Source organism: Hyaena hyaena, unplaced genomic scaffold, assembly GCF_003009895.1.
Source record: "Hyaena hyaena isolate Hyena2069 unplaced genomic scaffold, ASM300989v1 scaffold_1153, whole genome shotgun sequence".
In the NCBI taxonomy this organism is placed as follows: Eukaryota; Metazoa; Chordata; class Mammalia; order Carnivora; family Hyaenidae; genus Hyaena; species Hyaena hyaena.
The window spans coordinates 354,931-381,155 of NW_024081781.1; the positions used below are offsets into that span (position 1 = coordinate 354,931).

Sequence of the window (26,225 nt, forward strand, 5' to 3'; positions counted from 1 at the left end):
TAAAAAAATCAAACAGGAAAAGGAAAATTACATGGAAATAGAATTTCTGATGACATTGTTTCTGAGATGCTTTATCCACAAAGAAGTCATAACATATTTAATTTAAAAATTTTTTAATGTTTATTTTTAAGAGAGAGAGAGCAAGCAGGGGAGAGGCAGAGAGAGAGGGAGACACGGAATTCTAAGCAGGCTCCAGGCTCTGGGCTCTGAGCTGTCAGCACAGAGCCCGATGTACGGCTCGGGCTCACGAACTGTGAGATTATGACCTGAGCCGATGTTGGACACTTAACTGACTGAGCCACCCAGGTGCCCCAAAATATTTAATGTTTTAAATGTTTATTTACTTATTTGAAGCAGAGAGAGAGAGAGGGAGGGAGATAAAGCATGAGCAGGAGAGGGACAGAGAGAGAATGGGAAAGAGAATCCCAAGCAGATTTCTCACTGTAAGCACATAACCTGATGTGGGGCTCGATTTCATGAACCGTGAGATCATGACCTGAGCTGAGATCAAGAGCTGGATGCTCCACTGACTGAGCCACCCAGACACCCCAATACTAAAATATTTTAAATGGAAATAAATGCATACTGGAAACATTATATATTAGTAAAGTCTGGTTTTTTCCCCATAGAACTTTCTCAAACACATCAACATAACCTCCCTAGAAGAGGGAAGATTTTAAGAAATGTTGAAACATTTTAAGAAAAACTGTCTGCCCAGTTCTACCTCCTCAACTTGTGTCCATGCTATGTTCCCTTTAGTAAACCAGGCCACTTGGGGACAGGGAGAGATGAGGGAGGCAGAAGGGTCCGAGGAGAGAAGAAAGCTAGGAGAAAGTAGAAAGCCAGGAAATGTGATCAGGTCCTCCCTGCTGCTCACAATAGTCCACCTCATTCTCCAGCACGTTTTGTTCTGGAGATTTCATAGCCTAGAGAGAGGCATGTTTCTTGTTCTTATTTCACAATTAAAATAGAATCCACTGCATCACTCCTAAATATTTTGAAACAGTGAAATAGGAGGGGCTTAAATTTTTTTTTTAATTTTATTTATATTTGAGAGAGAGAGAGACAGTTTGGGAGTTGGGGAGGGGCAGAGAGAGATGGAACAGAATCTGAAGCAGGCTCTAGGCTCAGAGCTGTCAGCGCAGAGCCCAACGCAAGGCTCGAACCCAAGAACCACGAGAACATGACTTGAGCCAAAGACGGACATGTAACTGACTGAGCCTCCCAGACACCCTTGAAATGGAATTTTAAAGCATGTACTATCTGGGGATTGTGTGCTTAAGTCAGAGGAAAGTACAGAATCAGCCATTAAATGGGAACAGGCTCTTTAAACTTAATTTTACCACTCTTGCTTTCCTTCATGAGGATGATGCACTGTGAATTTATTTGGGGGAAAAGACCAATATTTTAAAAGCATAATTTATAATCACGGAAAGCACGTGAGTCCACTGGGCATAAAGAAATTTTGATAATAAAGTATTTTAACTTTCGTAGTAATTTCCAGATTGTTTGGTAGGATGTGTGGATATGAACGACAATGTCCTCAATTATGTTAATAATCTAAGGTCTACACAGTCAGGTCTATTAGCCTCAACCATTGGCAGCTAAATAACCTTGAGAAAATTAACCTTTCTGAGCCCGGGTCCTCTCCTCTAAAGAAGGGATATTAATATTGCTCATGTTTTGAAGGGTGAGTGAAACTGTGCATATGTACCTCTTAGAAGAATGACTGGCCTAGGAAAGTTCTCAGCAGAGTTGGCTATTAGTGTGATTTTCTTTCTTTCTTTCTGGCCCCTTCTCCCCCGCCATTTTGCCCAAAGCCAGGGAAGGAGAGGAGAAAGGAGACAAGACAGAGTGGGGAAGACCGTAGGCTTGGTGAGGAAGACTGTAGGCTTGGTGGGGAGAGGAGAGGGATCGGGAGATAAGAAGACAGCCTGGGGCAGGGAGGGGCGGGACAGCTTTCACCACTTCCCAGCATCTATTGCAGATTTGGCTCACAAACATTTTGTAAGATCCTCCAGCCCAGGTAATGTTTGAACCCTTCAGAGCACAGTGGCGATGGGCGTCTCAGAGAATAATTAACTCCATGGGATTATCTTGTTTGTGGATGCATTTCCTCTCCTGTAAGTCAATAACATCTTGGGATCGGGACACCCAGTTTTCTGGGCACTGCTGGCCGGTCCCAAAATGGGACACAAGGAAGTCGTCTTTCTACTTCTTTTATTTCTGAAATCAGGTAAGAACAAAGGGTGTGCTCGTTCTACTTTAGCTAAAATGGTTTTCCTAGCGATATCCTAAAAATAGAATACATGATGGCTTTCCGTGCAACTGATTTAATTTGGCTTTTGATTCATGAGAGTCCCAAATCAAATCTACACGTAAGATTGAAGGATTCTCTAAGAGCTAAGTTTCATTTCTCTGTGAGTGCTAAAAACCAGTGGGCAGAGGAAATAATGAATGACTTTTTAAATCTAAAAGATTGCACCCCAGTGATGGTTGTTGTAGTGGAAATGATAGCCCACGGAAGTGAGAGACCCCAAAAGTTGTGGGCCCCTTTGCCGGGGCCCTCAGTTTGGTTGATTGAGACCATTTTTGTTAGGGTGTTGTATTCTCCTCACTTTCAAAGATAAGCAGTGAACTATCTCTTTGACTGTGTTCTTTGACCAGTCTGTGGTGGTGGTCATCAGTTCTCTGCCTGCTTCGGCTTTAAGTGAGTCTTCCACACATATAAGTTTACTTCTTATGCTTGGAGAAATCCAGACATTGATTTGCAGAACGATGTGTACATGGAAGAATTCAACAGCTATTCACATAGTGCTTGAGGTAGACCAAGCATGCTTTTATACATACATACGTGTGTGTGTGTGTGTGTGTGTGTGTGTGTGTGTGTGTGTGTGTGACCTTAGATACTACTAGCTTAGTTAGCCTCTGTGATAGGTACGGTAATATATTCATCCCCATTTTACAGAAGAGGAAATCCATATGTAGGGAAAATACATTATGTCTCTTTTGCCGCCAACTCCCAAGTCCAGGAAGTGAAGAAACCAGAATTTAAACCACAGCTTTTCTGGAAGGAATCTGGTGCTCTTCTCACTTTTCAACTTTGTTTAAACTTTCTTTAAAATATTCTAAGCATGTCCTTATAGGTTTTTTGCTTTTTGTTTTTTTGTTTTTTTTGGACAGCTTTATTGAATTACAATTCACATACAATTCATCCATTGAAAGCATATAATCCAGTGGTTTTCAGAATACTCAGAGTTATGCCACCATCACCACAATACATTCTTGAACATTTCCATTATCTTAGAGAGAGACTCCATGCCCCTTAGCTGTCACCTCGAGTCCCCCTCCCCATCCCCTCACCTCCATCCCTACCCAGCCCCTGGCAATCGCCAATCTACTTTATGTCTCTGAGTTGCTGATTTTAGACATTTCATATAAATAAAACCATATTTTATGATGGTAGCTCTTCATACAAACAATGAAAAGATACTTGAAATTCAATTTTTAAATTCTGCCAGGTAAAACTTTGTAGGTTGCTCTTTAGACTTAAATATATTTGAAGTTAGCAGAGCCATTTAAAGAAATACCAAAGAAATACAGAACAGAAGATCACACAAAGAGATTTTTTGTGGACAACGGTCCTTTGTGGGGGTGCAGGTCTCCATCTTCTGTGTTAGCCTGTGGAAAACAGGACCCAGACCGCCTGTGAAGCGACACTGAGTCACATCAAAATGGGAGAGCAAACCCTTCTGCAATAGAATTAACGTAAGTTTTCTCCAACCTGGCAGGGGAGACTTTCATAGACTCTTTTTGAAAGGAAGGCTTTACTCTCTGTGTCCGTGGAGGTGTGTCATCTTTCCAGGGCACAGACATGACTGGAGAGGGGGAAAAATACCCTTTACAGCCATTCTCGGCGGTTTCATGAACCACCAAGACTTTTCTTTCAAACACGCAAGCACGGGTGTACGTATCCACATCACAGTGATTAAACAAAAAACACCCACCACATTATAAACACAATGCATTTGCTTTGGTGGCAATATACACCTGCTTTTGGCCTAGAATACAAACTTACTTTTCTTACTAAAAAGATGTGTTTAATATTTCTTGGTCAAATGATAAGTTGTATGACACCCCACTGTGATATAGCCCTGAAGTTAAAGAAAATAATGTGGGAAAACTTTTCAAGAGAAAAAGAAAGAGCTGTGTTCTCTTTTGGGATATATCTTTGAGATATCAGCTCCTCGGGTGATCTCAGCAGCTTTTTGCTATGAAATGTAATAACATAATTAAGGTAACTTAATTAAAGGGTAATGGAAATGGAAATTTTCTTGTCCTGGAATCATTTATACAACCCGGCCTGCTCAACTTTCTAAGAACTCTTCAGAAAGTTTACGTCTTTATAGGATATGCTTTCCAGAGTTGCTGTGTTTGCTGTGTTTGTTTTTTAAGTCACATCCCAGTCTATAGAATTATCCCACGCACACCTTTTCTTGGAAATGGGAGCTCAAGTTGAGGGGAAATGCAGGAGGAAGGTGTGGATACGGGTCTAAAATCTCTAGTTTTCCATAATCCCTTGAAATGTTTTCCCAGTGCTTTCTGGTGCATTAAATTTAAACTATATCAGCCACTTCCTGTTCCATAGCCACCTTCCAGTTTGGAGTATCCTAAATTGGGGAGGACAAATAGCAGAAGGAAGGGAGGGTGGCCTCCAGAACGTGGCTTGTCTCCTGCTCGAATGAGTCTCCCCTGTGCCCCTGGTCTTCCCAAGGTGGGCAGGGAGGGCCTTTCTGAGAATGAGGGGTTGACCCCTAATGATCCTTCCTAGTGGATACTTTTCATAGGTATCTAAACAAGCTCTAGAATGTCTCATCTTTAACAAAACTTCCGGGGTGGCACTCCCGCTCTGGGAAAAGCTGCTTTCACAGCCAGGCTTCTGAAGACTTGCCTTCTCTTGAGGCTCCAGGGCTCCTGTCACTCTTCAACCTACTCAGCCTGGCTTCGGTCCCCACCACTCCCCTCCACTGGTCAAGGCCGCCATGTTGCCTAATCCCATTTATGCAAACTTTAGGCAACTTTGCTGTCTTCATTTTGTTAACCTCTTCTGGCCTGTCACCCTGGGAACATCACCAAGGCTCCACACCAAAAGCGAAAAGTGGGGAGGCCATCGTCTCTGGCAGGGAGTAGAGGTGTCTAAACCAGTTTAGGTGCTGCCTGGGGGCCTCAGGACAGAGAGCATTCCTGTAGCTCTGGTGGGAACACTCTCTGAGGTGGCGAGGGGCAGAGCAGCCCTGGGACAGAGTCTTGGCCTCAGATTTCACCTCCCAGAAAAATCAAGGCCAGTGTTTGTCCCAGGCCCTGCTTTTTTATAATTTCCTCAGAAATGTCAGATACCTGTCATCATTGTGGAAAAAAATGATTTCTCTTTAATTAAGAGTGACATGTCACTGTACTAAGACTAGTGTAAAAATGACCTTGTGTAGTGGTTGAGACTTAGTTCAGGCCTTATGTATTAAAATCATCAACTCACCAACATTTTTGTACCTCATGATGGAAACATTCAGAGGACGTCTGTCACATCAGTTTAAGTAATAGTCACAACCAAAGTTTATACTGTTGGAAATCAAGGAATGGCCTCCATGTTGGGTTTATAGCCAGCGATGGACAAATCAACATCAGTAATTGCTAACCTAGTGGCCCCTGGTGGTCTCTTACTGTTCTGTCATGGTGTGGTGTTCTATAGCAAACAAACCAAATTTATTCTTATTTAAGGTTTCATGCCCATTAATGTAGTATCAGAAATTGTTACATAATTCTAACCTTAACTATCAGTCCAGTTGATCTTTTATTTTTTTTTAATTTATTTTTTCGTTTATTTATTTTGAGAGAGACAGAGACAGTGTGAGCAGGGGAAGGGGCAGAGAGAGAGGGGGGAGAAAAAGAATCCCAAGCAGGCTCTGCACTGTCAGCACAAAGCCCAATGGGGGCTCGAACCTACCAACTGTGAGATCCTGACCTGAGCCAAAACCGAGTTGGATGCTTAACCAACTGAGCCACCCAGGCGCCCTCCAGTTGATCTTTTAATATAACGCAAACCAGTAATGGAACTGTTTTCCTGACTAAACATTCTTATTCATGACACCCGTTCTGCTTTCCAAGAAAGCAGCAAGTTTTATTTGGTTGATGCAAAGCAAATAGATGATTATGAAGTCATGATAACTGAACAATGGTGTTGATGAATCTTAACAATTATCCCACTTTTACTTTCCATTTGCAGGTCTCGGAGACCCCCTGGATGACTATGTGAATACCCAGGGGGCATCTCTGGTAAGCCTCACCAAGAAGCAGCTGTCAGCAGGAAGCGTAGAAGAATGTGCAGCAAGATGCGAGGAGGAAATAGGGTTCATTTGCAGGTATTTCCTCCGTTACAGGTCACACGCAGAGATTCTACTGTTTGAGACCCTTTTATTTTGATAGCAAGAAATTTGCTCAGGGATTTATTAACAAAAATAGGATTTGAGAGGAAAGAGGAATTTCATGGGATCGGAGTTTGAAATGACTATTTGTTAAAGTTTATTTGCATCTCTTTTAGAAAACTGCCCCCAAAGGATGTTATTTTTACACATGACATCATCAGCTGCTGTTCTGAGCTATAGTTTTTTGACATCATCACCAGTAAATATTTAATTAGGATCATGTGACTGGAAGTGTCCTGTGCCTGAGGCACCAAGAACATGGATACAGTGATCCAGCATATATAATATATATGATCTATATCACCAGCATACATGATATACATGACCTATATCACCAGCATACATGATATACAGGACATATATCACCAGCATACATGATATACATGATCTATATCAGCATATGATAGCTTGTTATATGGTTGCAGGATGCGATGTTTGACTTTTTGTGTTTATGGTGTAGTCACAGAAACTGGACAAAATGTAAAAATTTTTTAAGAATACAGGCACATAACCAGTGGGTGCTTCAAAAAGATTCAGAGGAAAGAACAATTCCTAAGGGTTGAGAAGGCTGGAGAAAGCCTAAGGGGAACAGGGCTTTGAAGGGTGAGTGAGATGTATTGACGAGGCAGGAGGCATTCCAGGTTCAGGGAGCCTCATGGCCCCTGAACAGGACAGTGAAGAGACCAAGTTGGCTAAAGAAGGGCTTGTGGAGGAGCTGGATCTGGAAAGACAGCTGAGGATGGTTTTGAATGCCAGACTGAATGTCCACGGCTAGACCACGGGGATGGTCAAGGAGGTTGAGGTAAATGGAGAAGTGAGGAAATGTAGAGGCTGAAGTCAAGGCGAAATTCTAGGAGCCCAGAAGTCATATAGACCATCTTGGAAAGGGCAATCTGAGTTGGTTCTTTCCAGCATAATAGCAAATATTCTAGCACTGAACTAGAAAAAAAAAAAAAAAGAATGAAGAAAGAGCAGAGAAGCAGAGAAGTTGAAACAGAAAGGGAAACTTTGGAGGAGGAGAAGGTAAAGGTGGAGGAAAACACAAAGAACTGCCCTGCTGATGTATCCTTTTATAGCACTTCACTGTTAACTGGGCCAAATCCGATGGAAACTAACCATTCTGAGCTTCACGACTCATCAAGAGATACAATTACCTTTTGAGTCTCTTATTTATTAACACAAGTTTACTCTCCTTTAATAGGGGAAAACATTTGTTGTGTTTCCTGATTTTCTTCTGCAGGTCATTCCAATATCACAGTAAAGAGCAGCAATGTGTGATCATGGCTGAAAACAGCAAGAATTCAGCTGTTTTCAGGATGAGAGATGTGATTTTATTTGAAAAGAAGAGTGAGTACAATGTTTTCTTCCTCTTCCTGTTCCTGTCCTTCTTTGTTTGCCTCCCCACCCTTCCCCCTGCCCCTCCCCCTCCTTCTCCTCCCCTCCCCACTTCCTCTTTTATATCTGTCCTTTAGCAGATAGACCAGAGAATGGAGGCACTATCATGCAGAGAAATTGAGTTCAGACTCAAGATAAGATTTGGTCGCTAATTCAATATGTCAACTTCAGTATATATTATTTCCCCTTTTAGATTTCATTTTTCTTGATTTGAACATGAAGGAATTGAACTGACAGAATCCCTTCTGCCTCTATAACCCTGAACATAAGATATTCAACTTTGAAGAGAGGGGAGTCCATTGTTCTCTTTGGTCTTAGGTTTTTTGCTCTGCAGGGACCATGGTCCTTGGGCCCCGGCTTCTGGACTGAACCCTGGGGAAAAGAAAATCCAAGGTGCCTTAAATCTCCAGTAACATTTGTGTACAGACAAAATACTTACTTTCATTTTTAACTTTTCTGATGTGCTTGTGTCACGATCTGTATTTCCCTCAGACTCAGAAATCTGATCTTTTGAAAATGTGCAACCCCAGTTGCTTTTCCATAATTTCCTTGAAAATTCTGGATCAAGGGTCCCATTGTTTAGGACAACAGATGGTCTAGACTCCTAGGAAATTGCGTGTCCTTTTAGATATGCAAAATCCCATTAAGAATGCCTGAAGAGTTAGGTGATTGTGTGACACTTTAAAAACTACTCTGGACTCTGTTGTTGACTAGGAGTAAGACTATTTATAATAACAATGTAGCTTTCCAAATATTCTGTGTTACAGGTTTTAAAGACAACAAGAAACATCCTCTATCATGTGTTCTTGACAATCACCTGCAATATTCTTTCCGATCTCACCACAAAGCTCTAAATAAGATTTTTTGAAGTATTTCCTTAGGTTAGGATTATTTCTATGCATTGGTTCATCTTCCAAGGTCTAATTAGCTGTGTGCCTGTTACACTCCCTTTCTTACCACTATTTATCTCTAATTCTTGAGATTCAAGTGCAAAGTAAATCTGAAGTTTATCTGTTGAAGTTACTAGTTTTTACAAGTCAGTGCAGGGTGAGCTGTATAGGGTTACCTACTAGATTTAAAAAAAAATGGATTGGCAGGATTTTCCTTGCAAAATGCTAACATTTAAATAAATCCTTCGTAAATTGTTAACCAGAAGGAGCTTGGGGGTGATTGCTAGGCTTAGCTTGAATAGCTGAATAGTTGCTTGTTTTCAAGGTGATGGAAAGAAGCAAAAGGTTATACAAACTCTAGCGGGTACATACAAACAGAAGAGAGGTAAAAAGTCAAAAGTCAAGTCATTTTATGGAGCTGGTTTCTTTACTGGAGCACATCGATCCGCTGCTACATTCCCTGCCCGAGTTTTTCTGGGAATACTCAATGTCAGATCCCACTTACATTTGCCCCTCGCCACCACAGCCACTGCCGCCACCTGGGTCTAAGCCATCACCATCACTGGCCAAGCCATGGCCACAGATGGGCCGTAACTTCCTTGCTTGATACTCTTCATGCCCTTAGAATAAAATCCAAATACTTAAGCTAATACTACTGGGACCTGTACTATTTAAGCCCACCCCATTTGCTTGGTTCACTAGGCCTTTCTACACTGGGCTTGTATCTGTTCCTCCCACATGCTAGACCCTATTCTGGTCTTTCCGCAGCTAGACTCTTCTCACCTCCCACGTCTCAACTCAAGGATCACCTTCTCTGAAAAATCTCCTCTGACCCCTGGGCCTCCAGAGTACCTTCAGTTTACACTTTTGATCATGGAAGTATGTCTACTGCCATAGCTAATCTTAATGAAGATATATTTGCAGTCCTCATACACAATCCTGGGTTAAAAGCATTTGCTGTAGGTGTGCTAGAAGTACTTGCCCCAGAGAATTGATCAATCAATTTAAGAACTTGGCAGGAAATCATAGAAGATGACACAAATAGACCTTAAATATTTTATATTTTCATAGAAAACACAATTTACATTGACACCTTTTGATGTAGAGTGGACATTTTTTTCTTTGAATATGGGGCCACCCATAGCAATTATCTGGTGCACTTCCTGCATGAACTACGCTCTGAGTGCACTGTCTGGGATAATTGGCCTCCATCTCTTTGAAGTGAAGCAGGGTCTAGAGACATCTATGAATCAATCTGACTGTAAAATATCTTTGTATTTTTAGGATTTCCCACCCAAAATTATATAGCCAAATGTATGATTGGTTTGTCCTCATTGGGTTCGATAGCCTTTTTAAAGACTATTCAAGTCTTTCAAGTCCTAAAAAGCATTCATCTTAGTTTCTTTTTTTTAAATTTTCTTTACATTTTTTTCACATCATTTCTCAGTTTAGATCCTCTTAAATCAAATATAGCTATATAAAAGGTTTTGATGATGAAAATAGTTGACTCTTGTGAGTGTAAAACAGAAGTGGGTGGAGGCACTGGAAAGTGACCTTACACATGCAGCGCACAGGTGGGCATCTGACAATGTGTTTTAAAAGTGGGTGGGCGCCTATTGGCTAATCAGTGAGCTGGTTAAATGGAGGCTAGTTGCGAGGGTCTACTGTACACACTCAAGTGTACAACTCTGGCATATTTTTATATCTAAAATACTGGGAGCCTCAAAAAACAGAAGTGGCTTGGGGCGCCTGGGTGGCTTAGTCGGTTAGGCGTCCGACTTTCGCTTGGGTCATGATCTCACGGTTCGTGGGTTCAAGCCCTGCATCGGGCTCTGTGCTGACTGCCAGCTCAGAGCCTTGAGCTTATTTCAGAGTCTGTATCTCCCTCTCTCTCTGACCCTCCCCTGCTCATGCTGTCTCTCTCTCTCTCCTAGAAATAAAATAAAAATATTTTAAAAAAATGATATAGTCACTTTAAAAAAACAAAACAAAACAAAACAAAACAAAACAAAACAAAACAGAAGTGGCTTGGGTCTCTTCCCACCTCTGAAAAGCCTGCTTCCTACTCTGCCCGAAAAGCCCCGTCCCCATTTCCCTTGACTCTCTCCTCATGTTATTTGTTCTCTCTGTTACCTATGTGACCATGAGGTTACCTCGGTTCATGATTTGTGACCTTGATTACTTTTTGTAACCAGCCCCTCTGACTCCCCTAGACTGGAAGCACCATGAGGGTAGGGCCACGTGTCTCCAGCACCCAACATGGTACCTGGTACACAGAGGGGCTGCGGTTTTGAATAAATCCATCAGAGCACCAAACAGCTTGGTGAACCACAGCGCTCACGTGGATGTAAAATGCACAACATGGTGTTTCTGGGGAGTAGGAAAATGGTGTCTCGTAGGCGAGTCTTCAACACAACTAAGTGGTGCAGGGTTTCTTCGCAGTGCTTCTTGTGAGGGTTTGACCGCTGTGTGGTTCCCCCTTCAGTCTATCTTTCAGAGTGCAAGACTGGAAACGGGAAGAGCTACAGGGGAACAATGTCCAAGACGAAGAATGGTGTCACCTGTCAAAAATGGAGTGACAATTCTCCGCACATACCTAAGTAAGTCGCTCATCTACATGTTCGCCTGCTATATTTACAATGATCCCATTACTTCTTTTTTTTTTAAGTTTATTTATTTATCTTGAGAGAGAGAGAAAGACAGAGGGAGCATGAACAAGGTAGGGGCAGAGAGAGAGGAAAGAGTGAGAATCCCAAGCAGACTCTGTACCAGTATGGAGCCCGATGCAGGGCTTGAACCCATGAATAATGAGATCATGACCTGAGCCAAAGTCCAACACTTAACCAACTGAGCCACCCAGGCATCCCCCCCCCCACCAACCGCCATTACTTCTGAATCAAACCAGAATCTGTGAATAAACCGGTATGGAGAGAGCCTTATTGAGGTTGATGTGAATGGGTTAGTTATTTATAACACAAAAGCAGAGAATGGTTGCCTTCCATTTGCTCTTGTGTGTGTACTGTTTTGGAAGAGCTGGAATGTGGAAGGATGCCTAGTGGAAAAGAACAATAAAACCACGAATCCCAGGCTGACTCTGAGAAGAGAGCAAAGATGATCCTGGTTAGGACAAGATTAGTCTAAACCAAACATACCAAGTGAGAACCCTCCCCACGTGTTCACCTCAATATTGCAGAGCAAAGGAGCAAATAGAACATAAACCAAAACCAGATTATCATGCACCTTGCCTATTATTATTTTAGTGTCATTCTTTTTGTGCTTTCCCCAGTATGGCATTAGGTGGCATTGACAGTAATAATTCTCATCAACTCTTAGTGACAGTGCTTATCAGGTAGGACTTTAGCATCTACGACCTGCCCCCCCCCCTCAATAAAAGGCCCATCTCGTAGAGATGGGCTGATAGAATATTCCCAAGACATACTGCTTATAGAGGAAAAGCGATCAAACCAAATGGCAGAGTCAGGGACTTTAGAGATTATCTAGGCCATCTCGACCCCAGCAGATGTGGAAACTGAGGCCCCGAGAAGGAGGCACTTTATCAAAAACATGTACACGGAAAAACAGAAATGAAATCTGCCATTTAGACTCTAAGACTTGGGCTTTTAATCTAATTTTTATCTTGACACAGCACCTAATTTCTAGAACAGGAAATGAGCTTAACTTTACCCACCCCCACACATTTGGAATCAGACAGGTTGATTTTAACTTGGGATACTAGTTAATTAGGTATTCACACTGACGCAAGGGGTATTTTGTTTGACATTGCTGTGCCTCAGTTTTCTCATCTGTAAAATAGGGATAATAGCATGTTTCCCATTCAGGGTTTTCCTAAAGCTAAATGAGAGAATGTATAGAAAGATTTCAGTATTTCCCGGTGCGTAGTTCACACAGACAGAAATGGCATTAACTACTACTATCACAGAGTGAAAGGCACCTGAAAAAAGCAGGTATTTGGAAGGAATCAAGAAATTGGCAGGCTTTTGAGGTCTTTATATTTCTACTGACTGTGCATAAAAACACTTTGGCTCTACTTCTAAGATTGTCCATATCATAATAATGGAAATATTAGCTGCTGTACTGAAGCAGCCTAACAGCAGAGCTTTAGAATCAGACCATACAAATGCTGAAGCACATAGCTGAGATGCATTTGGACGATAGAACCTTGAACCTCAGATGGGAATAGCATCTCATTCTGCCTTCCTAATAACATACTGATTTTTAAACTACATTTGACTCTTGGGGCGCCTGGGTGGCTCAGTTGATTAGGCATCTGACTCTTGATTTCAGCTCAGATCATGATCTCACAGTTGTAAAGTTGAGCCTTTCATTGGGCTCTGTGCTGGGCATGGAGCCTGCTTGAGATTCTCTCTCTCTGTCTCACTCTGCCTTTCCCTGCCTGTGTTCTCTCTTTCACTTCCCCCCAAAATTATAAAATATATTTGACCCTTGAACAACACAGGATTAGGACTCCCTGCACAGCTGAAAATCCATGTATAGCTTTTGACTCCCCCAAAACCTAACTACTAATAGCCTCCTGCTGACTGGAAACTTACTGATAACATAAAGGGCCAAGTAATATACATTTTGAATGTTTCACGTATTAGAGACTGTATCGTCACAATAAAGTAGTCTAGAGAAAAGAAAATGTTATGAAGACAATCATAGGGAAGAGAAAGTACATTGCAGCCCGTGCTGTATTTATTGAAAACAATCTGCATGTAAGCGGACCCGCGCGGTTCAGACTGTGTTGTTCAAGGGTCAGCTGCCTAGTCACTGGATTCTTTCCCACACTCCACAGCTATTCACCCGAAAAGCACCCTTCAGAGGGGCTGGAGGAGAACTACTGCAGGAACCCCGACAATGATGAGGACGGACCCTGGTGCTACACCACAGACCCCAGCAAGAGATTCGACTACTGCAACATTCCGGAGTGCGAAGGTCAGGAGCAGCTCTAGGGTGTGTTTACGTCTGCCGTCTATCTGTAATGTGCTGTAGAGCGATTCCCTACAGGGAGATTATTAATGATCAATTAGTGGCATGTTTGACAAAATCGAGTGTTATATGTACCTCTGGGAAAAGACCGAAAATTTGCTCAGACTCATCCCTACTTATTGACCTTAATTATTTTTATTTAAATGTTGCTTCATATGTACAAGTATCCAACTAGATGTAAATTCTAGACACAATTTTTTTTTAAGTTTGTTTATTTATTTTGAGATATAGAGAGTGTGAGCAACCAGAGAGAGAGGGGGGAAGAGAGAGAATCCCAAGCAGGCTCCGTGCTGTCAGTGCAGAGCCTGACGTGAGGCTTGATCTCATGAACCATGAGACCATGACCTGAGCTGAAACCAAGAGTCAGATGCTTAACTGACTGAACCACCCAGGTGCTCCTAGATATTATTTCTTATGCTCAAAGCTCTTACACAGTATAAAGCCAAAAACAGATTTGCAATTAAATCGTTAAAACCACAAAATCAATAAAATCCAAATACATTCATTCATTTAATATGGTAGACTTTGCTGTTTTATCGAAGCCAAGCAAAGAGCCAGTTTTTTAAACCAGCAATCTGCTATCTTCATGGACCAACCAGTTGAATAGTGTACCTTGAGAGTAAATGCTAAAAATTTGAAGAATCTCCTATTGAAAAACTTTTCTTCATTTCCTATTTTCTGCCACCTTTATTGGTACCAAAGGGGAATGGATGAGGGCAGAATTTGTGCGGCCGTGTGGGTCGTGTCTGCACCCTGTGACAGCTCAATTCTCCCACCTTTGTTCCAGCCACAGTGATGCTTATTGATATACGATGTTATGAGGTCATTTGGCCCTTAACTAACACGAGAGCATCATTTTGTATCAAGTCTGCTTCTGTTTTTTTTATCATTCCATAAAAATTAAAATCATACATTACTCTGCTGTACTGATATTCCAATAATTCCAAAAGTAAAGAATGAAAATTTAAATAGGAAAAAAAGAATTCCAAACCAAAGTTTCAGTTTTTAAATAATGTAAGAAGGCAAAAAACAACCAGCCATGCTTCTCAGTACAGGAGTACCCCCCCATCCCCGCCTTAGCCGCAGGGGTACGTTCCCAGCCCCACAGTGGATGCCTACAACTGTAGGCAGGACAGAACCCTTTATGTGCTATGGTGTTCTTCCCCTGTACTTACGTACAATAAAGTTTAATTTATAAATAGGGCATAGTAAGAGATTAACAATAATAACTGATAATAAAGAAGAATGATTATGACAATATGCTGTATTCAAAGTTACATGAATGTGGTCTCCCTACCTCCATGTCTTACTATACTATAGCCTCTCTTTAACTCTTATGATCACGTGAGATAATAACATGCCTACAAGATGAGATGAAGTGAGGGGAAATGTCGTAGGCATTGTGATGTAACCTAAGGCTACTGTTGACCTTCTGATGATAGGTCAGATCATCTGCTTCCGGACTGTGGTGCACCGCAGCTAACTGAAACACAGGAAACAAAACCACAGATAAGGAGGGGCTGTGGCTATAATATAAAATAGAAGGCCTGTCACTTTAGATGAATATTGGTCTCTGGGGAGGTCATGAGCACAAATGAAAACTCAGGCACTCAAATTCAACTGACTGGCAGTCATCCACATGAACAGAATAATTTCATAGAAAAATTTTTTAATTAAAAGAATTTTTTAACATTTATTTATTTTTGAGAGACAGAGAGACAGAGCATGAGTAGGGGAGGGGCAGAGAGAGAGGGAGAAACAGAATCTGAAGCAGCTCCAGGCTCTGAACTGTCAGCACAGAGCTCAAAGTGGGGCTCGAACTCATGAACTGTGAGATCATGACCTGAGCAGAAGTTGGCCGCTTAACTGACTGAGCCACCCAGGCGCCCCATAACTTCATAGAAATTGTTAAACACTGTTGTTGAAATGAAGACATCAAATATTTAAAAATCTTAATAGAGAACTTACAGATTTCTGAGAATACATGCACCTTCTCCCCATACACTTCTCACCCACCAAGGGCCAGTGCATCCCAGTTTGAGGACAGGGTATTATGGGACTTCTGGATGTGGTCATGAGTATAATAGTTGAGGGGGTAGTGACCAAAATACATGAATTTTACTATTTGAAGGAGAGAATGCCATTTTCGATTATATTAGAAGAATCTTTACAGCCAATTTTATTGCCAAGTCAATTGTTGGAAAGTAAAAATGAACAAGCAGCAAGGGGGATTTGAGACATTTCTAGTTTTTACTCTTTTTTGATTCACCCATTTCAGTTTCTTCCTTCCTTCCTTTCCTCCTTCTCCATTCTGCCCAGATGAATGTATGCACTGCAGCGGAGAAAACTACGAGGGCAAAATTTCCAAGACCATCTCTGGAACTGAATGCCAATCCTGGAACTCTCAAACTCCACATGCCCATGGATATATTCCTTCCAAGTAAGACTCACTGGAAAAGTAATGAGATGTTTACAACTTCACACCTCTAGGAGCCATTTAATGTTATTTAGATATTTTAGCATTCCTCAGGAAGCGAACACATCTGATGTTTTGAATTTGAACGTGTATATCTTCCAACAGGATTGCAACTGAGGTATAAATTGTTGCTACCAAAAATGTGGTGCAGGGAGGAGCGATATCATCTGAGAATTTGTTGGAAATGGAGAATCTCTGACCCTCTGAATCTGATTTTGCATTATAACCAGATTCCTGGCTGATTCGTATGCACATTGAATTTTGAGAAATACAAATACATCTCACTTGTGTATTTTCAAAGTATTTCCCGCTTCTCTTTATTCCTTTCCTTTTCCTTTATACTGATGAGATTCAAGGCTTCCTAATGTATGATCTATGGACAAGCCTTAGAGATTGTGAATTCCCCAACATTTTATGTGTATTTATATCAGTGCATTTTTATGGGGTGAAGATTTTCAACTTCCACCAGAGTTCCAAAGGGGATCATGAATTAATAATCGGAATAAGAATCCATGATATAGGGGCTCCTGGGTGGCTCAGTCAGTTGAGTGTCCGACTTTGGCTCACATCATGATCTCACGGTTTGTGGGTTCAAGCCCCGCTTCAGACTCTGTGATGACAGCTCAGAGCCTGGAGCTTGCTTTGGATTCTGTGTCTCCCTCTCTCTCTGACCCTCCCTTGCTCATTCTCTGTCACCCTCTGTCTCTCAAAAATAAATAAACGTTAAAAAATTTAATAAGTAACTAAATAAACATTAAAAACTTAAAAAAAAGAATCCATGATCTAGAAATAATGATGATTCCTGGAGTAAGGTTTTCTGGGTCCTCCTCGCATTAATTATACTGGAAAATGCCTCCTTCCCTGCAGCTTTTTCTCTTCTGTCTCTTTGCCCTATGATGACTGTAGAACCATAATACAGCTTATGAAACTCATAAGAAATGGGACTAAGCCACAGATTTCACCATAGCTCACAACTGCCCAGAATTTCTATACCTCCCATTCCATATTGCTTGTTTAAAACACAGCCATTGCCATTTGCCTTCAGAGAAGAAATACGGTAAAGGCCTCAAGACCCAGACTGGATAAATTCACTTTCCAGAGACTAGAAGAGTCTTGCTGAAGCCACTGCTGGTTGCTCTCTCCATCCTGACTGAATAGTCACAGCATCAGAGAGGGACGTGAAATAAGCCCGAAGGGCCACAGGCCTGCCGTGCACCTCACAGTCTCAGTCACTAGGTCCCTGCTGAGGTTGCTGGGGCACTATTTGGCCAAGTGCTTCAGAAGCATACCCTATACCTTCAGGTTTCTATAAGCTTAAAGGCTAACAGGACCAGAACTTGGTAGACCAGAAAGACCATTCCTTTACGTTATGAAGATGCCAACTTCTTGACTATACAGTGTCTAAGAAGACTATCCCTGGTCAGCAAGTACTTTGTGTTTTAAAATGGCTATCATTTGCAGCTGAATAACTGGAATTTGCTTACATTAATTTTCCCCATAGCCAAAATGATAAAGGATTGTGATTTTTGCACACATACATTGTTAGAAAAACAGCCCTTGGAATATTGAGCCAATCTTTCTAATGAGATAGTGATCTCTTTGAGGACTGCCTTCATCCAGTCATTTCCTTGGGCGCCGGACCATGACTAGCACATGGCAGGTGCTCAATATCTGCTCATTTGAAGTGATTCTTTCCCATAAATGTGAATGCTCAGTGCTGTTAAAATCCTCTTGCCCATCCAGGTTTCCAAACAAGAACTTGAGGATGAATTACTGCCGTAACCCTGATGGGGAGCCCCGCCCGTGGTGTTTCACCACAGACCCCAACAAACGCTGGGAGTTCTGTGATGTCCCGCGCTGTAGTAAGTATGGCTCATGCCCGGTCCTCAGGGAGCCTCACCTGATCTGCCCTTGGAATAGAAACAAACAAGATGAAACAAAGAAAAAACAATAACAAACAAACAAAAACAAGCAGAAACCTTGCCTCAGTGCTCGAGTGCTGTGCCTAAAAAGTGCCCTATAAGTCCTGTGGGATGTAATTGCTCTTTGAAAACAATGTATTGATTACTGTAGGTAATTGATCAGAGCTTCTACTGATTATGTTTTGTTACTGTTTTTCTTGCCTCTTCTGAGTGCAGTTCAATATAGGTTTTGGGGAAGTCTCTCTGCTATCCTACTTTTCTCTAGTGCTCAAGGAAAACAGACCCATTCTTTCTGGTACATGGATTTGAAATTAATCTGAGTTCCTTGTAACTGTTGCTTTGTAAATAAAGAGATCCCTCTGGATGTGCAGTTTTTTAGTAAGCCAGACTTGTGAGAGAGCAGCAGAAAGATAGTCTTCGGGGGAGATTTGGCAGGAATGACTTGGAAGAAACAATTTTATAATATTTTCCTTCTGTGAGAATCTGTAACAAAGGACTAAACATGTAGACAAGGACAGTCATCAAAGGTTAAAAAAGGTGCAGGAGACTTTGATGGTGGCTTCCTGTTCTTTGATGTGACAATCATGCTTTGAGACTCTGAAGGTTATCAGGTACTCTCCTTTATGAATGTCATTTTCTCTTTATGTCATCTTTTTTTTTTTTCCTCTCAAGAATTTCTTGATTTCTGAATGCATATGCTTTTCTTCGGAGATAATTTTTGTCTTCTTTCAATGGACTCCTTGTTGTTTGGCTTTATGGAATATTGGGTGTTCTCCAGTTATGTTTACTCAGTGACTAATTTATTCATCACAAAGGAAGTTGTATCATTGGTATATGTGACTCTTACTATGAATGTGAACTGAGCAGAGAAAATGTAGAAAGAAGCCATGGGTCTTGTCTTGGGAAGAGTTCCTCATTAGATGATCTCATAGACTCTACCAAGTCAACTTCTTTTGAAAATGATAGACAATTTTCAAGTGCCAGATTCTAAGAGAGGATGAGCAGAAGACAGGCTGACACTCCCTGCCTCCATCCCTCCTACAATATCCATCTGTGCATTCCTTATTTTAAAAATATTCATTATAATTTATTATCCCCATTCAAGCAACACCACCACCAACTTTGGGCCCAACGTATCAGTGTCTGAAAGGCAAAGGTGAAAACTACCGAGGGACGGTGTCCGTCACAGTATCTGGACATACTTGTCAGCGCTGGAGTGAACAGACCCCTCACAAGCACAACAGGACCCCTGAAAACTTCCCTTGCAAGTAAGTCAGCCTCTGGTCTCAATCCCTGTCTGCTGAATGGAATATGAAATCCCACTGACTTGGCCTTGGCTTTGGTACTAGAGGAACCTACGTTAAAGTATTCTGGAATGGAAACTGGCTAAGTCATATGCAAGGGAAGTGAAATTTTACACTGCCTTTCCTCTAACACTCATTCTTCAAGTGTAGTTCCCCAGACCAGCATGACTGGCATCATCAGAATTTGTTAGAAATGCATATTTTTGAGCCCAGTCCAGATCCACTAAATCACAAACTTGAGAATGGGTCCCAACAATATATTTTGCAAGCTCTCCACTAAATGCACAGTAAGGTTTGAGAATACTTGAATTCTACAGCTATGATGTATCCTTCTTGAGGCAGAAACCGTGTGGAAACTACCCATTGTGTTTTCTTCATTGAGCATAGTGCCTAGCACACAGCAAAAGACTATTTTGCTTGACTATCCACAGCCAAGGCATATAATCCCATCATTTACCCGCGAGAAGCATCAGTGCCCTAATTCTGTGGATCCTGTAGAATCTCTCTGTGCTTAAGTTCCCACCTGTTATTTGGTTTGTGTCATCCTGGAGAAATAGCTGGATGCCTCCCCAATATCACCATTAACAAGCATGTGTGCACCATTATTTTTTGAACCTGTTTGGAAAGCCGGACTCCCAATCACTTCTTTTTTAGAAATTTGGAAGAAAACTACTGTCGCAATCCTGATGGAGAAACGTCTCCTTGGTGCTACACAACCGACAGCGAAGTGAGGTGGGAATACTGCAAGATCCCATCCTGTGAGTCCTCTCCACAGTCCTCAGAACAACTGGATACGCCAGGTAAGGAAGAGGAATGAGAGCTTACCGAGGGCCCCAGGGCATTCTGGGTTTTTCCACTTAACTGGTGCCACAAGACACAGTAGCTTTGTTTATCGTTTCATTCTGCTCTGTTCAGAGAACGTACTCTACGATTTCAATGATCTTCAATCATTGAAAATTCAGTCAATTTGTTGAGGCTTGTTTTAAGGTCAAGAATATGGTCATCTTGGTGAATGTGCCCTGAGCTCATGAAAAGCCTGTAGCTCTGCTGTTGTTGGGTAGAGTTGTTTTTTTTTTTTGTTGTTGTTGTTTTTTACAGATAGTTTATTGTCAAGTTGGTTTCCATATAACACCTGGTGCTCATCCCCACAAGTGTCCTCCTCTGTGCCCATCTCCCCCCCCCCCCCCCCACCCATGAGTCCTCAGCATTCAAGAGTCTCTCATGGTTTGCCTCTCTCCATCTCCCGCACCATTTCCCCCCTTCTTCTCCCCCTTGTTCCTCCATTAAGTTCCTCCCAATCCTCCTATACTTGCAAACATATGATATTTGTCCTTCTCTGCCTGACTTATTTCGCTCAGCATAACACCCTCAAGGTCCATCCATGTTGCTACACGTGGCCAGATTTCATTGTTTCTCATTGCCATGTAGTATTCCATGGTATAGATAAACCACATCTTCTTGATCCATTCGTCCTACCAAGGCCAGTCAGGACAAGTGGGTTAGTGTTGTTTTGCCCTTCTGAATCCTTCTTATTTTTTTTTTTTAAATTTCCGTTCTATAGATTTCTGAGAGATGAATGGTGAGGTCTCCAACTTTATCTATGGATTTGTCCATATCTTCTTGGTCTTGTGTTTCTGTATTCTGGAACTCTTTGTTAGACATATATACACTTAGGATTGTTATGTCTTCTTGAAGAAATGATCCATTCATTATTATGTAATGTCTCCCCTTATCTTTGGAAAAACTGCCTGCTACGGTCTGCTTTTGCTTGTAGGGATATAGACCTTACAGCTCCATTCTCACTAGTGCTTTGTATGATATCTCTTTTCTCTCAGCCTTTTAATGGAGATGTTTAGCATTTGCATTTAATGTAACTTTTATTTTTATTTACTTTTAATTTTTAAAAATATTTTTATTTGTTTTTGAGCAGAGACAGAGACACAGAGAGAGAGAGACAGAGTGAGCAGAGGAGAGGCAAAGAGGGAGAGGGAGACACAGAATCTGAAGCAGGCTCCAGGCTCTGAGCTGTCAGCACAGAGCCTGATGCAGGGCTCAGGCTCACAAACTGTGAGATCTTGACCTGAGCTGAAGTCAGACACTTAACTGACCGAGCCCCCCGGGCGCTCCTAATATAATTGTTAATATAGTTGGATTTAAACGTTGTTTATACTCATCCTGTTTGAATTTTGTTCCTTTTACAATCTTTCTCTGCCTTTGTGTTCACTCAATATTTTTTGATTCTCTTTTATCACCACCATTTGCTTATTGGTTAAACCAGTTTTAATATTTTTACTATTTTTTCCAATATTTACCGTATACATCTTTAACTATCACATTCCACTTTCAAATGATATTACTTTCCTTAATTTGAAATGCAAGAACCTTAGAATATTGCATTTCCATTTCCTCCGTCCAAAGTGTTATGCTACTATTCTCAAAGGGCTCACTTCTACTATGTTATAAATCTCACAATATATTGATACTATTTTTGCCTGAATAGTCACATTTTAATGTGAGTATAAATTAAAGTGATTATGTGTGTGTGTCTGTCTGTCTGCATGTATGCATCTATCTATCCCATTCCTGATGCTCTTCATTTCTTTTTGAAGATTCAAATTTCTATAAGGTATCATATTTCTTCTAGAAAGAAAAATGTAACCTTTAACATTTTTTGTAGTACAGATCTGCTGCTAATGAAGTCTTTCAGCTTTTGTATGTCTTAAAAAGTCTTCATTTTGCCTTCAGTTGAAAAAATAATTTTGGTGAGTGTAGAATTCTAGGCTAAATTGTTTTTCTTTCATCACTTTCATTATATTTTGTTTTGAATAGTTTCTGACCAGAAATCTTATTTTTGTTCCTAAGTATTTCATACTTCTTTTTTCTCTGACTGCCTTCAAGATTTTGTCTCATCTTTGGTTCTCTGCAGTTTAATTATGGTACGTCCACATGTGTGAACCTGCCTGAGGTTCTCTGAGCTTCCTGTATTTGTGGATTGTCGATTTTCATTACTCTTATAAAATTCTCAGCTGTTATTACGAAAATATTTTTCCTGTTCTCTCTCGTTCTGTTTTCCTTTTCTAGACTCTAATTACCATTTCATATTACCTCATACCTCTGATATATTTGTTTTTCTTTCCCCTCACATTTTCCTCTCTTTGTGTGTCAGTTTGGATAATTTCTTTTTTTTAAGTTTTAGTTTATTTATTTGAGAGAGAATGAGTGGGGGAAGGGCAGAGAGAAAGGGAGGGACAGAGAATCTGAAGTGGGCTCTGTGCTGACAGCGGTGAGCCTGATGCAAGGCTTAAACTCATGAACCACGCATGAGATCATGATCTGAGCCAAAGTCAGACACTTAACTGTCTGAGCCACCCAGGAGCCCCAGTTTAGATCATTTCTATTTACTTATCTTCAAGTTCTCTGATTCTTTTTCAATTGTGTCTAGTCTGCTGATCAGCCCATCAAAGGACTTCTTCATATCCAACATCATGTTTTTTATTTCTACCATTTGCATTTTATCCTTTCTACTTCTGCTGAAATTCTTCACTTATTCATGTATATCGTTCACCTTTGCTATAAGATGTTTTAGTGAATTATTCATAGCTACCTCACAATCTCTAAGAGTCTGTTTTAGTCATCTCTGAGTCTGGTTCTATTAATTTCTTTACTACTGACGTTTTTGGTGTGCCTTGTGATTTTTTTTATCAAATGTGGGACATTACGTGTAGAAGAAGAGTAGCGATTACAGTAAATATTACTTACACTTTGAAATGGACACCCTCCTCTCTAAGCATCTTGTGTGGGTAATTGAGTCAATCTAATCAGAAGATGAACAGTATTTCAGTTGGCATTGTTGCCTTTAATTAAGCAGGTTTCACATTCTGCATGTCCTCTTCTCATTCCTTACAGTACAGTTTGAGGGTGCTCACGAGTTTTCTTGGGATTCCTTATCCAGTCTCAGTTTTTAGCAGACACTACTAAAATGCTTGCACCACAGAGGGGTCTTGCTCTAAACCTGACTTTAGTGATAGACTGCTGTTTCTTGTTGTTCAATGCTAAGCTTTTGGTGGAGGTAGGCACTCTCTACCTTCCTAATCTACCCTAAGTTGTAGATGGACTCTGTGCACTTGCCTTTGAAGGTAGTGTTTTCTTAATGTTCTTGCTCCTTCTTTCCATGGAACTAAATTCCAACTTGTGTCTGTGGTGGATCTTAAGCGGAAGAGTACCAGACTTCTGTTCTCTGTCAGTGAAGGATCCTGGGCACCAGAGAATTCCCTGTCCCTTTTCCTGGGGAATAGGTTTTTGCTTCTCTCCCTCCCTGAGAAGCAATGACATTTTGCTGGTGCTCTTGGATGTGGAACTATTTCTTACCCCATCTCCTAGCAGCTTAAGGCTTTGGCTTTTTATGAGCAAAAGGCCTGGAGAAACACACACCAGGATTTCATTTCTGCTCCCACTGGAAGCTAATCCCCATGTGTAGCTTACACTACTGAATGTGCCTCTGGGCTCTTACCCAATTATTCTCTTGAGCATCCAGTGGACACATCCAGGGAAGAGAACTTGCACATGAGTGCAATTTCCAGTTATAAGTACTTTGGCCCATTTGTTTTTTCCTGAATTTTAAATTCAATATTTACAGGGAAAGTCAGGTGACTCAACTTCTATAGTGTGATGGAGCTATTGTTTTCTTTGCAAGGCCATCTGACTGCCAATAGGGAAAAGAAAGCAAAGTTAATTTCAAGAGATTACCGTTCTGTTCGTGTCACAAATTGCTTCACATATTTCTGTTCTAGTCATTACTTAGTTGATTCCTTCAATTTCAGTTTCAGTACCACCTGAACAAACTCCTGTGGTCCAGGAGTGCTACCAGGGCAACGGACAGAGTTACAGAGGCACGTCATCTACTACTATCACAGGGAAGAAATGTCAATCTTGGTCATCTATGGTACCACACCGACATATGAAGACCCCACAACGCTACCCAGATGCGTATGTCTTTAATTTTAACCATGAGAGGAACAGTAGCCAGCTTAAATCTCTGTTAGAAGGTCCATGCTTTAAGCTATCTTCTTAGAACCAAATTTCTTCTGGCTCCAGCATGTGAGGCAAAATGTCTCAGGCCCCTTGCCTTTGACCAAAAGCTCTGAAAGTAGAGACATTAGAAACTGGCTATCTTTCCTAAGTGGTTTTGTGAAAGAAAAAGAAGATGTATAGAGGTGTTGCAATCACACCAGTAGAAAGCTCAGGAGAACACATGGCCAAAAACTTAGAGAGAGTACCATTCTATAATGCCTGCTAAAGATCAATGGGATCTTTCAACTATGGAATTTTATCATTCCATACTGCAACTTCTGAATATATATATATATATATATATATATATACACACACACACACACATATATATATACTTTATATATACACATATATATACTATATATATATATATACTTTATATATGCATATATACTTTATATATACATATATACTCTTTATATATACATATATATACTTTATATATACATATATATGTACTTTATATATATAAGTATACATAAAATATAATATATATCACTTAAGTTATACTGACACATAGGTCCTGACCACAAGTGGTCTGCAGGGGTATGAGTTGCCAGGACGTGAAGGGAAAAAGCAGAAGGGCAGATGAGAGTCAGGAAGGATACAGATGCCAATAAACAAAATGGACAGGTAGATGGACAAAGGCAAGCATTTCTGCTGTAAATGTTTATAAAATGTAGGGAAAAACTATTTTCACATGATGGACAACAGGTGCCACAGGGCTGAGAACTTTTAGAAAGGGAAATAAATTAGTACGTAATAAATTAGATTTAGGATTATTGAAGCAGCAGGGATTTTGTAGACTGGGTCATAATAAGAAAGGATCCATGATGAGATGAAGCTGAAGGAATATGCACAGTTCTCATTAAATCATTGGCTGAATATAAAGGTGCACCTGCACAGGGAAAGATTCCACAGTTTTCAGGACAAAGAACAAGTACTAAAGAAAGAACAACTAGCAAGGAGTGGTGAGGTAAGTGGAGATTACGGGACTCACACAGCATTGGGAGATTTTGTGTTCAGAGATTTGAGATTCTGACTAGCCAGAGAGGAGAGACGTCATGGGATACCATGAAGATTTCATCAAGACTAAAGAAGTCACACTTTAGGGGTAGACTTAGTGTATTCCTAAAATAAAGTCTATTCTAGAAACACCCCAGCAAAGCCTAAAAGCAATCCTTAAAGGATGAAAATAATCACTAAGTAAATGAACTATTTGCCACAAGTAAACTCAAGTCTCTTTAGAAGAAAACAACAAAATTTAGTCACTAGGTGATATGGCATCTAATGATGTCTGGCATAAATGTAAAAATTACCAGACATGCAAAGATAATTAAACGAGATCCAGAGTCAAGAGAAAAATTAGTCAATACAAGCAGATCCAGAAATGATCGAATTAGCAGACAGAATTTTTTAAAAAGATATTATAATTGTGTTTAAGAATTTAAAGGGAAATATGAATATAAAAGAGAAAAGTAGATATTCTAAAGATATAGGAAAACTATAAGAGAGCCAAATGGAAAAGGCAAGATTTAAATATATATATCTCAAATGAAAAATCCAATGGATGGCCTTACCATCAGATTAGACATTACAGAAGAAAAGGTTAGCTTGAAAATAATGCAATATAAGCTATATACCCTGCAGCACAAAGTAAAAAAAAAAAAAAAAAA

At 40.6% G+C, this 26,225-nt stretch overlaps 1 protein-coding gene across 1 annotated transcript in view; it reads left to right on the top strand.

Annotated features, from left to right (window-relative positions):
* Window positions 1-2,187: 2,187 nt before the first annotated feature.
* PLG (plasminogen) overlaps window positions 2,188-26,225 on the top strand; it is a 44,351-nt gene continuing 20,313 nt past the window's right edge. Inside the window, 10 exon segments of the mRNA XM_039222506.1 lie at window positions 2,188-2,236; window positions 6,281-6,416; window positions 7,720-7,826; window positions 11,250-11,364; window positions 13,581-13,720; window positions 16,094-16,214; window positions 17,994-18,112; window positions 19,278-19,440; window positions 20,131-20,276; window positions 24,297-24,462. Of these exon segments, the coding sequence (XP_039078437.1) occupies window positions 2,188-2,236; window positions 6,281-6,416; window positions 7,720-7,826; window positions 11,250-11,364; window positions 13,581-13,720; window positions 16,094-16,214; window positions 17,994-18,112; window positions 19,278-19,440; window positions 20,131-20,276; window positions 24,297-24,462 (1,262 nt within the window).